This window comes from Lolium rigidum, chromosome 5, assembly GCF_022539505.1.
Source record: "Lolium rigidum isolate FL_2022 chromosome 5, APGP_CSIRO_Lrig_0.1, whole genome shotgun sequence".
Lineage (NCBI taxonomy): Eukaryota > Viridiplantae > Streptophyta > Magnoliopsida > Poales > Poaceae > Lolium > Lolium rigidum.
The window spans coordinates 954,178-971,742 of NC_061512.1; the positions used below are offsets into that span (position 1 = coordinate 954,178).

General features: G+C 47.9%; 1 protein-coding gene across 1 annotated transcript; it reads left to right on the forward strand.

Moving 5' to 3' along the window:
• The first annotated feature begins 14,475 nt into the window (after nt 1-14,475).
• On the forward strand, nt 14,476-17,259 carry LOC124652556 (probable methyltransferase PMT26). The gene is made up of 2 exons (XM_047191590.1): nt 14,476-16,928; nt 17,025-17,259. The coding sequence occupies exons 1-2, from the start codon at nt 14,476-14,478 to the stop codon at nt 17,257-17,259; spliced, it is 2,688 nt and encodes an 895-aa protein (XP_047047546.1).
• The last annotated feature ends 306 nt before the right edge of the window (nt 17,260-17,565 follow it).

Sequence of the window (17,565 nt, forward strand, 5' to 3'; positions counted from 1 at the left end):
GGAAGATTTGCTCAAAAAATATGATTTTGTTTGGTCAAATTGGTGAAATTGGGGATAGAAATGGGCAAAAATGAGCTGGGTTGGGAGAAGGCTCGGGTTTGTGTGGAGGAGTGGAGTGGTAGTAGAGTGGGGGAGTGGTTGTTGAGCAGAAATAACTGCCCAGGTTACTGCCGGCGCACCATGGCACGGGTGCGCCGGCAGAACATAGCTATTTCGGCTATACCACCCCCCAGGCCAGGCCCAAGAGTCATTGCCGGCGAACAAGCCAAGGCGTGCGCCGGCAATAGCGCGTTTTCCGCCGGCGCCCCCCTGGGCTGGTGCGCCGGCAATGACTCTTGGGCCTGGCCCGAATCGACCGCGGCCATGCCAAGTTTTTTCCCCGGCGCGTCTTTTCGGCAGGTGCGCCGGCAGTAGGCTCTCATCGCCGGCGCGGCTGAAAATAGGTGCGCCGGCAACCCTTTCCACCGGCGCATGTGCTAGGTGGTGCGCCGGCACCACTTGCCTCCACCTATAGCCATTTTCCTAGTAGTGTGCCCAGCCCGGCCCGACTGTCGGGCTGAAAAAATAGGCATAGGCCTGGCCCATCACATAGAAAGCCCGTCGGGCCTCATGCCTCGGGATGGGCTTCTTCACTAAATCACGCAAAATCAAGGCCCAAGCCCGGCCCATCCTGACCATCGGACCAAAAAATTAGGCCCAGGCCTAGACTGGAGGCATGGTCCGGTCGGGCTTGGCCCGGGAATTTCGGGCCAGGCTGCCCATGGCCAGGTATACGCTGCAGTCATAGCAACTGGCAAGTGACTCTATGTATTTATAACATTCCTCCTTGGTTGTGCATGAAACGAAGTTCATTATGATGTCAGTGCTCATCCAAGGCCCGAAGCAACCCGACAACGACATTGATGTGTATCTAAAGCCATTAGTTGAAGAACTTCTATAGTTGTGGGACCTAAAAGGTGTACGTGTGTGGGATGAGCAAAAACAGGAGGTCATAGCTCGAAAGTTGCGAGACTTCATGTACGTAAACAATATTCACAATCTTATTTTATTACCATCAATTGTGTCTGAGTTTCATTCATATATATTGATCCCCTTTAAACTAGATCAAAATTATGCGGGGCGGTTTCCTATCAAAGGCTCGTGTACGAGCAATTCAACATGAATTGGCGGGATTCTTACTTAGGGAGGTCATAGCTCCAAATGGAGAATAGCATCGGGACTTTATATTTAGACAATAGGGATCTAAGAGGACTTATATTGTATATGCATTGCGTGTACTGTATTCATGAAGGTGTTGTGTAATGCTTCCTTGATTCTTGTATGTAGTAGTGTCGAGTTGAATGGAAAACATAAAACCCTAAACCTCTGCCGCGGTAGAGAAATGGCCCTTTTCTCTACCGCGACAGAGAAACGGTAATGTACGAGCGCTTGACGCGTGGAGAACTTTAGTCCCGGTTGATGTTACAAACCGGGACTAAAGCCCCTCAACCCCGAGCGCTCGAGCACAACCACATGGAGGCCCTTTAGTCCCTGTTCGCAGCACAACCGGGACACAACCGGGACTAAAGTGGGGCTTTTAGTCCCGATTGCGCAGTTCCGGTTGGAAAACCGGGACTAAAGGACCTTACCAACCAGGACTGATGTCCTATTTTCTACTCATGGTACTAGCTTTCTGGTCTGACCTAGGGGCCTGAAAAATTCGGTGATAGTGGACTATTTGCGGACGTCACGCGTGTAGGACAAACCAGTGACAAAGGTGCACAACTCGACAATCGCTGTTTCTTCTTGTAAACTAATGAAATATGTATTTTCTCATATGTATACGGAATCCGCCTGCAGCGCGCCGGTTGACCGGCCTAGTCACCGTCTGGCCCGCCCAGTCCGCCGCCGAGCTCTGCTCTACCAGATGTCTCCACTCAGTTGGTCATCAAAATCTAGCCGTTCACTCGGCCCCACGCCGTCATGGGGGCTCTTGGGGAACCATGGCGAACAAAGGCGTGGGCGGGAGCTCCCACGATGCCTTTCCCACGCTGTCGTGGGGCATCCCACGACTCTGCGCTCTGTCTCCTTGTGGTTGTGTGTGATGTGCATCATCACTGCGTCCGCACATATTCCCCTCCCTCGACCCTGCGTCATCCGGGTGGATTTTTGCAAACTGCTACAAATGACGGCGAGGCAGGGACCTGCCGTGACGCTCCTCCATATCAAGAGCAATTATTTCTTTCCTTGGATAGATATATACGAGGTATCTAGCATACTGAATTCAAATATTTATCTCAAAAGATATGCTAGAATATCTTATGTACACAAAATTAAAATATCCCCTCCATCCATAAATAGACATCTGAGGTTTATTTAAATATGGATGTATCTAAACACTAAATAATGTATAGATACATCCAAATTTAGACAAATCTCAGACCTATATTTAAGGACAGAGGTAATATATGTGATAACATACTATAATGTAATTAACTTGTTTCCATATATTTCATATCTTTAACGAATAACAATATGAAACTAATACACAATAAATTGGGCTCCCCTAGCTAGCCAACGATTGCTAGGGAGAGAATGAGCGATCGGTTTCTAACCAATTTTTTCTTCCATTTTTGGTAAATTTTGGACTGCAGTGGAGGCTATTGAGGAAAAGTTCTGCATGCATGTAGAAACAGACGAATCTGCTGATGTCAGCGGAATCTTTTCCAAATTTCAAAATTCAAAACGTTTTAACTTTCAAACGACAACTCCAAATTAAGATCCCCTTTCACCAATCAATCCGTCTCGACGAGATCTTCAAAACTAGCACCCATGTTAATATGTTTCGACGATTTTTTTTCGGGCTAAAAGTTATCAACCCTCTCTATTCGAATAATCAACTCCTCCGTACTTGAGTGATCAACGGTAAATGTATAAAATTATCAACCTGGTGCAGGATATTGAGGGAAAGTTCTGCATGCATGCACAAATAGACGAATCTGCTGATGTCATCGGAATATTTTCCAAATTCCAAAATTCAAAACGTTTTAACTTTCAAACAACAACTCCAAATTAAGATCCGCTTTCACCAATAAATCCATCTCGACGAGATCTTCAAAACTAGCACCCATGTTGATATGTTTCAAGAAACTTTTTTTCTGGCTAAAAGTTATCAACCCTCTCCTATTCGAATAATCAACCCCTCCGTACTTGAGTGATCAACGGTAAATGTATAAAATTATCAACCTGGTGCAGGGTATTGAGGGAAAGTTCTGCATGCATGCACAAATAGACGAATCTGCTGATGTCAGCGGAATCTTTTCCAAATTTCAAAATTCAAAACGTTTTAACTTTCAAACGACAACTCCAAATTAAGATCCGCTTTCACCAATAAATCCGTCTCGACGAGATCTTCAAAACTAGCACCCATGTTGATATGTTTCGAGAAACTTTTTTTCTGGCTAAAAGTTATCAACCCTCTCCTATTCGAATAATCAACCCCTCCGTACTTGAATGATCAACGGTAAATGTATAAAATTATCAACCCCAAAAGTTAATTTTATTTTAAACATTTTACCGAATATTTTTTTGTTTAGAAGCTATCAACCCGGTGTCCTGTTATTTATCAACGGTAAATATAAATAACTACCAACCCTAAAAATCTAACTTCATTTCGAATATTTTGGCGACTCTTTTTAGTTTACAAGTTATCAACCCGGTGCTCCGTTATTTATCAATGGTAATTATAAAAAAACTACCAACCCTAAAAAGTATTTCATTTAGAATATTTAAGCGAACATTTTTTTATTTTACAAGCTATCAACCTGGTGCCTCGTTATTTATCAACTGTAAATATAAATAAATAATAACCCTAAAAAGTATTTCATTGAGAATATTTTAGCGACTCTCTTTTAGTTTACAAGCTATCAACCCGGTGACCCGCTATTTATCAATGGTAAATATAAATAAATATCAACCCTAAAAATTTAATTTAATTTAAAATATGTAGCGACTCTTTTTTTTGTTTACAAGTTATCAACCCGGTGCCCCGTTATTTATCAACGGTAAATATAAATACCTAGCAACCCTAAAAAGTAAATTTCATTTAGAATATTTTAGCAACTTTTTTTAGCTTACAACTTAAAAACAGTACTTAATTTGAGTAGCAACTGGTAGTTCATTTGAGTTGCAAGTGGATCTTCCCACCCGTTATTTTCCCCCTTAAAAACCACTGGCCCGAAAAAGGGAATTGCAAAAGGACCCCCTTAAACATGAATTACCATACGAAAAATAAAACCCAAAAAGGGAATTGCAAAAAGAGAATTGCAAAAAGAGAATTGAGAGTCTGCCTCGTGCTGAAGAAAAAGAGTGAGATGTTATGTGTATGCATGCAACAATTTATGAATGCGTGCTGAAAAGTTGGCTCATTAAATGCAAATCCATGAGATGCTATGTGCATGTGCATGCAGTGTGAACGCTCTTGGCTGCATGCAACTTGCAAAGTAGTAATACAAGCTGTTAGTATGAATACGTGTGAACGCAATTAAAACACTAAGTGACAAAAAGGGAATTGACTCGCTCCGCGAGCGCTTCCGCGCCACAAAAAATGATTGCTCGAGCAATCGAGTGCTAGGGAGGGGATTCAATAAATTTACCTAGGAAAGAAGGTAAGCACATTTTCCCTTTATTTACATCTTTGATTCTGTGCACAACAATTTCTTATTGCCACTTGTTATTTTAGTTGTACTCTCTCAAACTGATAGTGGATTGGAGTCATCGTAGAAGTCTGCCCCAAAATGCCACAACATGTATTCATTTTTCTATTAACATTTGTGATTTCTATGCATCATGTCTCAGCAACACCAAGCTCTGATGAGCATCCTAGAAAGCTACTACAATCTAGAGGAATGCAATTCTTGAACAATAGCTCCCAACTCATAGATATGATTCGTCCAGCACCAAGACAACTAGTGCATGTAAGTTTCTATTTCTTTCCCTTTTGGTGTCCTAAACAACATTGAATACATGTTATAAAGCATGACATATGAGGCTGCGTATTTTGATTCATGCATGAAGAAGATTAATATAATCATTAATTTATATGCTTAACAAAGTTGTTGCATCCAATTTTCCTTCATATATCGAGTATACATGCTCCTGGGATCCAAAACGCTGCCCCTGAATAAAACTTATTTATGTATGGTAGGTTAAGCAATCACCCAAATAATTTGAATAATTCATACATAAAGTAGGTTTGCTAAGTAGTGCACCTATATATAATAGTAGTAATATATTTTAAAAGTAAAGTTATGTTATATTTTACTTCAATTACAATGTCGTCTTCTACAGCTTGCAGCATATGAATCCTACCAAGCCCATGTAGACGTATATACTGGTGCTATGGGCACTTTTGATGTCTACGGTTTTCCTAACTTGGTGAAGGGTCAATCAAGTTCATCCCAAAATATGGGTAATAAACAAAGGAAATGGTGAAAGTGACAACGTCAACAAAATTACATCTGGATGGGAGGTTAGATTGTCACTACTTTTATATATGTGATTATAATTAGCAAATAAATAATTAAATTTATTTAACAGATTAATCCAGACATCTATGGCGATAGCAAGACACAATTTTTTGTATTTTGGACGATAATTACTTTATTTTAGTTGCTTTCTGTCTTAAATTATTATGGTTAATTTGTAGATGGGTAACATATGTTTTTTTGTACTAGGTTGACGGGGAGGATGAAACTGGGTGCTATAACTTGAATTGTCTAGGCTTTGTGCCTGTATACCCTAGAGCTGCCTCATGGACAAACAAGAATCTCACTGAAGATATATAAGGTAGGATTCATAACCTGATAGTCAAATCAAATATATTCATGTTCTAGCATCTAGCAACACATTGCTCATGTTAGCTTTTTCACTACATGTATAGGTGCAAAGGTACTTATATTTCAAACTTTAGAAATGGTAGGCTTATAATGCATATAATGTATGTTGTACTCTTCATTGGTTAGAGAAATTGGGATAATTGCAAAATATTGCAAAATTTAATATAATTACTAATTATATATTGTGACTATACATATAATTTATTTTTTGGTAATTTCAAATTAATTAAGCATAACAACCACAATGGTGATTAAGTGGGATCCTTGGAATCACCTTTTACTCCCAAGCTTAGAGAAGTTGGTGTGGTGGTAGACCAGACACGGAAAATGGTGACAAGAGCTATAGGTGGAACTGTTGGGATCTATGATGTGTAAAGATAAATAATTTAAATATTGAACAAAGAGGGTGAGGAGAGGGGCATGTAGGACATTGACCGTGTCGGTGCCAAAGTGATGTGGACAATATTATGTTGTGCGTAGAGATGTGTTCTCGTGGTGCATGGTGGGAGGGTGGAAATGATGTGTATTTGGGCTAGATTGGCCATTATATAATTGGAGGGGTCCCTGGCATGATTGGACCTAAGTAAAATATTATACTTTCTAAATAAAATAGAAAACATAATAGTCATGTACTTGTTATATTTAGCATTTTATATACATTTTCCTAAGTAGATGATAAAAACTATCTAATTATTTATAGGGATAGCTTAACAAATTGTACGGAATGTCAATGACATCTATAACAGAGTAATTATATCCTACTTTTAGAAATATCACCCTCTCGTAGACATGTCATGTAAGAACCTTGTGCTTCATCGGGATAGAGAAGAACGGATCCATAATGGGCTAGCTCTTGCATAACGTGTTTTCATTGTCACATCTTGATAATATGAAGGATTAACTTCTCTACCATCACAAATTCGTTACCAATATGCGGGTACTCTGTCCATAATGGGTTAGATCGATCAACACTCATTAAAATGATACCTTCATAAAGCGCAACATATGTATATCTATTCTAAAGTTGTGACATAGCCCCTTGGAAACAGAAAGTATGTTCCATCATCAACATGATATGCACAAGCAGTGCTCCAAGAATTAGATGTCCTATGGATGATAGGTAAACACACATATTGATAAAATATATTTACACAAAATAGAATTGAGAGGATACAGATAGTGGGGTTCCTTCTGCTTAGCTGTTTGGTGCAAATCTAAAAGTTGATTTAGAATTAAATATAGGTATTATGGAGTGCATTCCTTGTAACATTTTAAACTTTCTATTGCACACTTTTATTTTCTTTTTGCAAGATGTTCTAAGAATGGTTTTCCCCACCATTTGTGTTGCAGAGTAGAGACGATGGAGATTGGTGCTTGTATTATGGGAATGATAATATTGGTTTTACAAGGCTGGGATATTGGCCAAAGAATCTTTTTCATACTTTGTCAGGTAATGCCACACTTATAGGATGGGGTGGTATGACTACGTCTTATGAAGGGCACTCTAGTCCTCCGATGGGCAATGCGAATTTTGCATCAAATAGAACAGCAATGGTTCAAAATGTCCAGTATGTCGATACGAGTGTCAAGGGTTATGGCCCCCTACATGGCCGGCTCCTCTCCATATTGTTGTATCCGACAACTGCTATAGTGCTAGTCCATTTGTAGATGGCACATTCCACTATGGCGGCCTGGGCCGGGTGGTTGTTTTAAGACCATCTTCTGATTTTGTCATTGTTCTCTCAAAATAATTTAACGAGTCGATTAATTCTATAAACTATTTTTATGTACTTCCTCGTTCACCGTCAACATGTACCATCACATGTCATTGTTTCTGCTTCGTTAATTTTGATAATTAATTATTCCTCGCTGGCCAAGTAATTCAATTACTATGATGATTAGTGCCATATATATACTAATCCTTCTACATTATATACATATATCCATTCCGAGCCCTCTTGAGCCTGGAGTGGAGTTGAATAAAGATTCTTCGACATGTCTTTGTTAGATTTTTATTTGCTTCTGGTTCTTTCGCTTAAGTAAAAGTTTGTCTCAAAGAAAAGTGGACTACAATATGTGAGTAATGGCAATGGAATCACTAATGGTTTTGACTGTGGGAAGCATGAAAGAAGCAGAAATGGAGTATATCTAGAAAAACTACCTTATGAGCGGAGCAGAAATGACCTCCATGGCCATGGACGCCATGGCATGTTTGATAAGATTCATCTGTGTGTCATATTGACTAGGCGGTGATACGTCTCAAACGTATCTATAATTTCTTATGTTCCATGCTAGTTTTATGACAATACCTACATGTTTTATTCATACTTTATATCATTTTGATGCATTTTCCGGTACTAACCTATTAACAAGATGCCGAAGCGCCAGTTCCTGTTTTCTGTTGTTTTTGGTTTCAGAAATCCTACACAGGAAATATTCTCGGAATTGGACGAAACAAAAGTCAAACCTTCTATTTTACCGAGACGGACCCAGAGAGCCAGAGAAGTGCCGAAGGGGGGCCAAGGGGGACCCACACCATACCTAGGCGCGGGCCCCTCCCTGGCCGCGCCATCAGATGGGGAGGCCACCCCCTGGCTCCTCCGACTCCGCCCGTTCGCCTATATATTCTGTCCGTCGCGAAAACCCTAAAACACCCGACGATATTCCACGAAGAGTTCCGTAGCCACCGCCATCGCGAAGACAAGTTTCGGGGGACAGAAGTCTCTGTTCCGGCACGCCGCCGGGACGGGGAATTGCCCCCGGAGTCATCTCCATCGACACCACCGCCATCTTCATCGCCGTTGCTGTCTCCCATGATGAGGAGGGAGTAGTTCTCCCCCGAGGCTGAGGGCTCTACCGGTAGCTATGTGGTTCATCTCTCTCTCCCATGGTGTGATCTTTATGTGATCATGAGCTTTGTATCACTATTAATCTATGTGCTACTCTAGTGATGTAATTAAAGTAGTCTATTCCTCCTCCATGATGTAAAGTTGACAGTGTGTGCATCATGTAGTACTTGGTATAGGTTATGATTGTAATCTCTTGTAGATTATGAAGTTGACTATTACTATGGTAGTATTGATGTGATCTATTCCCCCTTTCATAGCTATTGGTGACAGTGTGTATGCTATGTTAGTACTCGGTCTAAATTGCAACGGTCTATTACGCACTCTAGAGGTTACTTTAATATGAACTCCGGAAGTTGTGGAGCTTGTTTACTCCGGCTTGAGGTATGCTTTTATAGCCCTACACAATGAATGGTGTTTGTTATCCAACAAGAGAGTGTTTAAGAGTAGCATTTATTTATTCAGTTATGTGATCATTGTTGAGAGTGTCCACTAGTGAAAGTATGATCCCTAGGCCTTGTTTCTAAGCATTGAAACACCGTTTCCAACAAGTTCTGTTACATGTTTGCTTGCCACCATATTTATTTCAGATTGCAATTACTACTTACAATCATCCATATTACTTGTATTTCACTATCTCTTCGCTGAACTAGTGCACCTATACATCTGATAAGTGTATTAGGTGTGTTGGGGACACAAGAGACTTCTTGTATCTTAATTGCAGGGTTGCTTGAGAGGGATATCTTTGACCTCTACCTCCCTGAGTTCGATAAACCTTGGGTGATTCACTTAAGGGAAACTTGCTGCTGTTCTACAAACCTCTGCTCTTGGAGGCCCAACACTGTCCAGATGAATAGAAGCGTGCGTAGACATCAGGCGGCTAACCCTAGCCGCCATCCGCACTGCTCGCCGTCGCCAGCGTGCACCGTCGGGCGAAGCCCGTGTGGTAGGCGGAGGCGAGGTCTTCCTTTCCACTATAGGCGATGAGGCTTGCGGGAGCTCGTGCAGGGAGCTGCGCGAGCTGGGCCTCGCCAGCCGGGCGGCGGCGGTGCTTCGGGGCGGCGCTTTACCCTCCAGCGTCGGGGGAGGATGACTCATGAGCACGCGGTCGTGGCCCTGGGTTCCCACGCCCAGATCTGTGGCGGCTCGTGGAGCATTACAGCGTGGTTGCGGATGCTCGCGACTGGGCGCCGCCTGCTGCGACGCGATGGCGGGGTGAGGTGGCCCCTCTGGTCGGTGGCTGTTGCGGCTCTGCTCCGCGGGGGTGTGGCATTTCAGCTCGTGTGGGTTCATGGAGGAGTGTGGTGGCGGTGTGCTTCGGTTCCCGCGCGGTGGCAGCTGCAGGGGTTTGCTATGGTTGCATTAGCAACTATTTCGCGGGCAGTGGTGATGGTCCGGACGACGACGTTCTCTCCACGGCGGCGGGGAGCCTAGGTGTGGTGGTGCGATGGACGCGTGGCATGGCTGCCTCGCTCTGACGGCTTCGTCGGCGGTCGCCGACTTGGCTTGGTGGGTGATCGATTGGCTTGTGCTTCGTGTGGTGCCTGGATGCTGGGGCGGCGGACCCGGATGGTTGTCTTCTTCTTCTCGTCGAGCTAGGAGGTGGCTCTGCGGTAGGCAGACCTGCCCCCAGCGCCTTGTCTCGTCCATGGCCTCAGATCGTCGAGCGCGTGGGGCTGGTGTTCTGCGTGCAGGTTGGTGTTAATGGTCTGGCCGGCTGGCCCTTGAGGGGAAGGTGTGTGGCTTGCGACTCATCGCCGGGTGAAAGCTTGTCCCGGCAGTCCTTCGGGAACGACATCGGTGATGCCCATGGGCGCCACATCCTTCTTGAAGTCATCGTCGAGGTGGTGTTACTTGCAACTCCGCCCAGGTTCTTCGGGGGAAAGCCCAGATCCCATGTGGGATTGGGCGAGTGTTCTTACATCGTTTGCCTCTTGGGGCCTCGCCTTGGATGTTCCTTAGGTCGGAGGGACCTTGGAGTGAGCTTTGGTGGTTTGCGTCGGCGAGTTGGGCAGCCTCGACTTCGATGGACAGGCAGGCGCGACTTCGGGTTTCGTGTTCTCCGGGTGAAAACCCTTCACCAACCTCGGTTGTTGCTGGTGATGGCGGCGCTCTTGGTCGTTGCTCCCCTCCTTGGAGGCATCGTTGTGGAGGTTCACCTCCCATGTCGGTGTCTAGTCTGCTCATCTAGTTGGCACTTTCTGTTCTTCGTCTTTGGCTTGGTGGTGCGCGGCCCTGTGGGCCGGCGTGGATGCCGGATCGGCGGCTCCGAATCATCGCCTCCCCCGTCCCGTGTTGAGGTATTTGAGTGTCGGCCTTGGTTTGCTTGGGAAACTTGGTCGCCGACTAGTCTATGTGTGTGGCCTTGGGACAGGCATGGATGTCGGAGCGGCGGCTCCGGATGTTCTCCTCCGCCGTGTTGCGTTGGGGTGTTTTGTTGTCGGTTTTGGTTGCAGGGTGACTTGGCCGTCGACTCGTGTGGGGACGCGACCTCGGGGCCAGCATGGTGCGTTGTGTTGTATAGTTTTCGGCCGGTTTTCCTTATAAACTGTCCAAAATCTTTTCGACTTTATCAATCAAAGGCATTGTCGAGGTTCGAAAAAATATTGAATTTTGAACCATGTCAAGTAAATACAACGTAAATCTACAAATCCATGGTTTAATTTTATGGATCAACGTGTAAAGACCAACCTACACTTAGGAAAATGGGGGTTGGATGCTTACGGGTGCTTAGAGCATCTCCAGTCGCGTCCCCCAAAGCGTCCCCCAAAGCAATTTGGGGCGCGCCGGACCGAAAAACGGTTCCAGCCGCGTCCCCCAAAGCCCAGTTTTGTCCGGCGCGACCAGATACGGTGTCCGGCGCCCGAGCCCGTCTCCGTTCCATAGGGGACGCACCGGGCACGTCGGACACAACGAAAAGCGAGGCGAAGCGACGCGGGCCCGACGCGTCAGCGGCTCGGATGCTCAACCGCCGACTACGTAGCGACGGTGCAGTTGCCGGGAACCGGAACCGTCGCATTGGCAACCGCGTCGACCGACGCGCCAACCGCCGGAATGGAGCGCGAACTCCTCGGAAGAGCAACCGCCGCTCTCTTCGACTTTTGCGTCGTCGTTCATCCGCGCTCAATATACGTAGGCGCTTTCAAATCTTCAACCGGCCACCATTCATCCAAGCTTCCATCCGACACACCTCCAGCGACGATGAGCTACACCTCACAGCTTCCATCCGACACCTCCAGCGAGGGCAAGTCTGCTGGATTTCGCCATTGGTGGGACAGAACCCGGACGCCCAGCAGCGGCGACGATTCACTGCCGGCACTTGACAGCGAGGAGGAATGGCTGGGCGTGGAGGAGGATGCGGAGGAGGAAGGGTCAGAGGAGGCGGCGGCCCGTGCGAAGGCGGAGGCGGACGCGAAAGCGAAGGCCAAGGCCAAGGCGAAGGCGCAGCCGGCGAGCACCGGCGACGACGAGGAGGACACTAGTTCCTTCGACGAGTCGGCCGACACCGCCTCTTCGGAAGAGGTGGCGAGCAGGAAGCGCCACCGTGATGATGACGACGAGGCGGGGCCATCATCGAAGAAGAAGATGAAGTAGTTTAAAATAATTTATATGTAATTTAATTATATTTTTTCGAAGTTTTATATGTAATTTGTTCATGTTGAACCGATTTGAATATTAGTAAAGAGTTTTCTTCTATCTATTTAAATTATTTTTAATGTTTGGGGGCGGCGTTTGGAGGACGCGACTGGGGAGCGACGTCCCCCAAACGCGGCATGAACAAAACACGTCACTCAAACGCTCGATCCGGCGCGCTTTGGGAGACGCTTTGGAGGATGCGACTGAAGATGCTCTTACAACCTTGAGTGACAGAGAGATAGGACAACAACACAACGTTGCTACCGTCGGGGTCGGGGGAGTGGGAGTGCTTGTGTTGCCGAAGAAGTGGGAGGATTTTCTATGCCAAGCAGGTAGGAGATCACCTATGTTGAAGTGAGGATCTTTGCCCTACCGCGAAGGTGTTCAAGTGAACCAGGCAGGTGAGTTTTGGATTCGCGCCAAAACATCCGGCCACCCAGCATGCATCTCCCCGCTCTGTCTCGATCAGAGTCACAGTCTCACACCAAGCTACCATGTTTCCATTTTGCACTCGAACAAGACCAGCTCGATGGACTTACCGGTAGGTGCTTTAATCACAAATCACTATTCCGCCTGGTCCGTCATCTCACACAAGCAACCAAACATACAGAAAGTGCATCCTCACGTGCCTTGTTGGGCTCCTGTGAGCTATGAAACTTGTCTTTAGATTTTTCATACATTGTCTGGTGTTTTATCTCGCTCACATACCACATGCTTCATCCCCACTTCTGTTCCGGTGCTCCTTTCCTAGAAAAATGATAGGCCCGTCAAATATAATAACGGTGGAGATCTTCTCATACCTGTTCATAAGCGCGGCCACGATCGTAATTTTAGTGTAAGTCCACCGTCCGTACAGCCCTGTATAGGCCCGTATGGTCCGTGTTGTGTTGTACCTCGGTTTTGTACGTATCTATGGTCACGTACGTGTGCCGAAATAGAAAGGTCCTTTAAAGATCTTGCTCACGTGATTTTTTTTCTTATACGACGTACACATACGGTATCAATATAGACAGGTATACATGGGCTGGATATAGGTTTCGGCGGACCCAACACAGGAAAAAAACCAACTATAACCCTTCAACTTCGTTTAGGGGGGAGCACTGGAGCAGCCCCCCTTCATCCCTCGTTCCTCTCATCTGCCTCTCCTTAGACTACATCGACATCGTGTTATACTTTCCCACCTGGGCCTGAGATCAGCGTCAAAAACCGCCAGGCTCCGTTAAACATTTAAATTTGCTATGTATCAGTCAACTAAGAGTTTCTTAAGTTCCAGCCACTCAATGTAAACGTGTAATCATAGTTTTTCTTTATAAAGTGCAACTGAAACGAGTTACAATTTTCTGGGATGATAGGACTTAAAAAATCTCAGTCCATGGACGTAGTTAAACATTAGTTTGCGGACTTATATTTATAATAACATGTATGGGTATGGATGTTTTCGTCACCATTTGTTTTGAGATTCGGATAAAAAGAGGAAGGAGAAAGAATTTTTTTTCATCTATCAGGGTAAACTTGAGTTTCGAGAAATAAATGGATGGTGGCGAAAACACCACACTTATTTGTGTAAGTACAAAATCCTTTACAATAAAAAAGCACACGCACGCAAGGAACACTAGGTGACACTGCATGGCGCAGCAACAAAATCGGGGAGTGGCCTGCGCGGCGGTCTCTCCACTTGTCTCCTCACTCCCCGCTTAACGCTCCCTTCCCTCCGTCCAAACTCTCCTCCCCTTGAAAGCTAGCCACGCGCTAATTGCGACCATCATTTTCAAACAATAACAGATTAACGCCATGCATCCATGCTCTTATCGATAGGGATTCAGATGATCGGGAGATCAATGCAGAGCGTTCCTGATCGGCAGAAATTACTGATTAATTCCGAGGTTGTTATATACATTGTCTTCCATATGTTTCAATTCCTGAAGCTCTGATGTTCTTGTTGTTTCTTTTCTTTCTTTTTTTTGCGAAGTGATGTTCTTGTTGTTTCATCGTGCACCTTTGGTTGCAGGATTTGATCTGTTTTGAGGATCTGATCTCTGCGGACAGAGAGGGGATGAAATTGTAAGAAGGTGCATGCATGAACGGAGTTGCATGAGGTGAAAGGGGGGAACAAGAGAATGGCCCTGTTCGATCGGAATCAGAAGCAGCGTTCGTCGCTCTTCTCGACGGCGACCATCGCTCTGTTCGTGGCGCTCTGCCTCGTCGGATTCTGGATGGTATCCTCGCCGTCGCCGGAGGCCGTCCCTGCGGCCACGGCGACGGCGGCCGACATTAACAAAGCGGCGGCGGAGGTCGTCGTCAAGGACAAGGAGGAGGACAGCTCGATCGACGCCACCAATAATTTCAAGCAGGATAGTACCAACGTCGTCGCCGAGGCCACGACGGCCGCCACGGAGGTCGAGAAGCCCCCCGTCGACGCCAAGGGCGTTGAGGGCGACGGCGAGAAGTTGGCGTCCAAGAACCAGTCGTTTGACGACGAGAACGGGAGGACGGAGGGCGGGGAGCTCGTGAAGCCGGAGACCGCCGAGACGGACGGCGCCGCCGCTGCTGCCGCCGCGGTGGCGGCTTCCCAGGGGAAGAGCGTGGATGACACGGTGACGGACGCGAAGGAGCAGGCGGCGACAGACACAAAGGAGAGCGTGGGTCAGGACTCGAAGACGTCGGGTGACACGAAGGAGAGCTTGGCCGTCAGCCAGGAGGACACAGCGGCAGGCGACGCGAAGGAGACGTCGTCGAAGAAGCAGACGTTCGACGACGAGAACGGCAAGATGGAAGGCGTGGACATGGTGAAGGATGATGGAAACAAGACGTTCATCTCGGACGACGTCGTAAACGTCAAACCAATTGCCGACGACACGACGTCCGTGACCACCACCACCACAGACAAGACAGAGGCGGTTGTTCCGACCGAAACGGCCACCGCGACGGCACTCGAGGAGACGACCAAGACGTCGGACAATGAAGAGCAACCGCAACCACGGGACGAGGAGCAGAAGCTTCTTCCAGAGGCGCTGCCGAACGGCCAGGCGGAGCTGCTGACGGAGCGGGCGGCCCAGAACGGGTCGTTCACGACGCAGGCGGCGGAGTCGACGAACGAGCAGAAGAAGCGCGCCGAGCGGAAAAAGAAGCAGAAGAAGAATAAGAAAGCGGCAGGCAAGGCTGATCAGGCGGAAGCGGCGTCGCCGTCGTACGTGTGGAAGCTGTGCAACACGAGCACCGGCGAGGACTACATCCCGTGCCTGGACAACGAGGCGGCCATCAGGAAGCTCAAGACGGACAAGCACTACGAGCACCGCGAGCGGCACTGCCCCGCCGACCCGCCCACCTGCCTCGTCCCGGCGCCTTCGTCCTACCGTGACCCCATCCGGTGGCCGCACAGCCGCGATAAGATCTGGTACCACAACGTGCCGCACACCAAGCTGGCGGACTACAAGGGACACCAGAACTGGGTTAAGCTCTCCGGCGAACACCTCACGTTCCCGGGCGGAGGCACGCAGTTCAAGACGGGTGGTGCGCTGCATTACATCGATCTGATCCAGCAGGCGCTGCCAGAGGTGGCGTGGGGACGACGGAGCCGGGTGGTTCTGGACGTCGGGTGCGGCGTGGCGAGCTTCGGCGGGTACCTGTTCGACCGCGGCGCGCTGGCCATGTCGTTCGCGCCCAAGGACGAGCACGAGGCGCAGGTGCAGTTCGCGCTGGAGCGCGGCATCCCGGCCATCTCCGCCGTCATGGGAACCAAGCGGCTCCCTTTCCCCAGCAACGTGTTCGACGTTGTCCACTGCGCGCGGTGCCGCGTGCCCTGGCACATCGACGGCGGCAAGCTCCTCCTCGAGCTCAACCGCCTCCTCCGCCCGGGCGGCCTGTTCGTCTGGTCCGCCACTCCCGTGTACCAGAAGCTCCCCGAAGACGTGGAGATCTGGGACGACATGGTGAAGCTGACCACGGCGATGTGCTGGCAGATTGTGGCGAAGACCAAGGACACCATCGACGCAGTCGGGCTCGTCATCTTCCGGAAGCCGGTGAACAACCATTGCTACGACTCTCGGCAGCAGGACGAACAGCCCCCTCTCTGCGAGCCCTCCGACGACCCGAACGCGGCGTGGAACATCTCGCTGCGGGCGTGCATGCACCGTGTCCCCACTGACGCGTCCGTGCGCGGGTCGCGGTGGCCGGAGAAGTGGCCGGCAAGGGCGGAGAAGGTGCCCTACTGGCTCAACAGCACCCAGGTGGGCGTGTACGGGAAGCCGGCGCCGGAGGACTTCGCGTCGGACTACCAGCACTGGAAGAAGGTGGTCCGGAACTCGTACCTCGCCGGCATGGGCATCGACTGGAACACCGTCCGGAACGTGATGGACATGCGGGCCGTGTACGGAGGGCTCGCGGCGGCGCTCAGGGACATGGACGTGTGGGTGATGAACACGGTGAACATCGACTCGCCGGACACGCTGCCGGTGATCTACGAGAGGGGTTTGTTCGGGATCTACCACGACTGGTGCGAGTCGTTCAGCACGTACCCGCGGTCCTACGACCTCCTCCATGCCGACCACCTCTTCTCCAAGCTCAAAGCCAGGTACGTCGGGCGACGAATCATTCATTCACGGTAACACCTCCATCGACGGCGGTGCATGGTAACTGGGTAATGAATTGATGTTGTGCACGCATCTAGGTGCAAGGTTTTGCCGGTGATCGTGGAGGTGGACAGGATCCTGAGGCCGAACGGGAAGCTGATCGTGCGGGACGACAAGGAGACGGTGGACGAGATCGTGGAGGTGGTGAGGTCGATGCACTGGGAGGTGAGGATGACGGTGTCCAAGCGCAAGGAGGCCATGCTCTGCGCAAGGAAGACCATGTGGCGGCCCACGGAAGTGGTGGAATCGCCGGCCAGAAGATTTAACAGCTAGCACGCCGTATACGTGGGATCGATTTGATTGATTGATGTAGCCATGTAGAAAGAAGGCGATCGATCGAGTTGCGATTAATTGATTGATTTAGGTTTCCAAAATAACCAGTTTAGATGAAGAAAGACGTACATAGTAACATAGATTTTGTTGGTGTTGGTGTCTGGTTTCTTCTCTTTCTGAGTTTTTTCTGGCCACCCGAAATGACATATGTATTGCGACAGAGAGTGGAGTACTTTTTCGATAAAAGAAACATATTAATATCAGAAGATACCAAATATACCCAGCCATCAGGAACAACACAATACT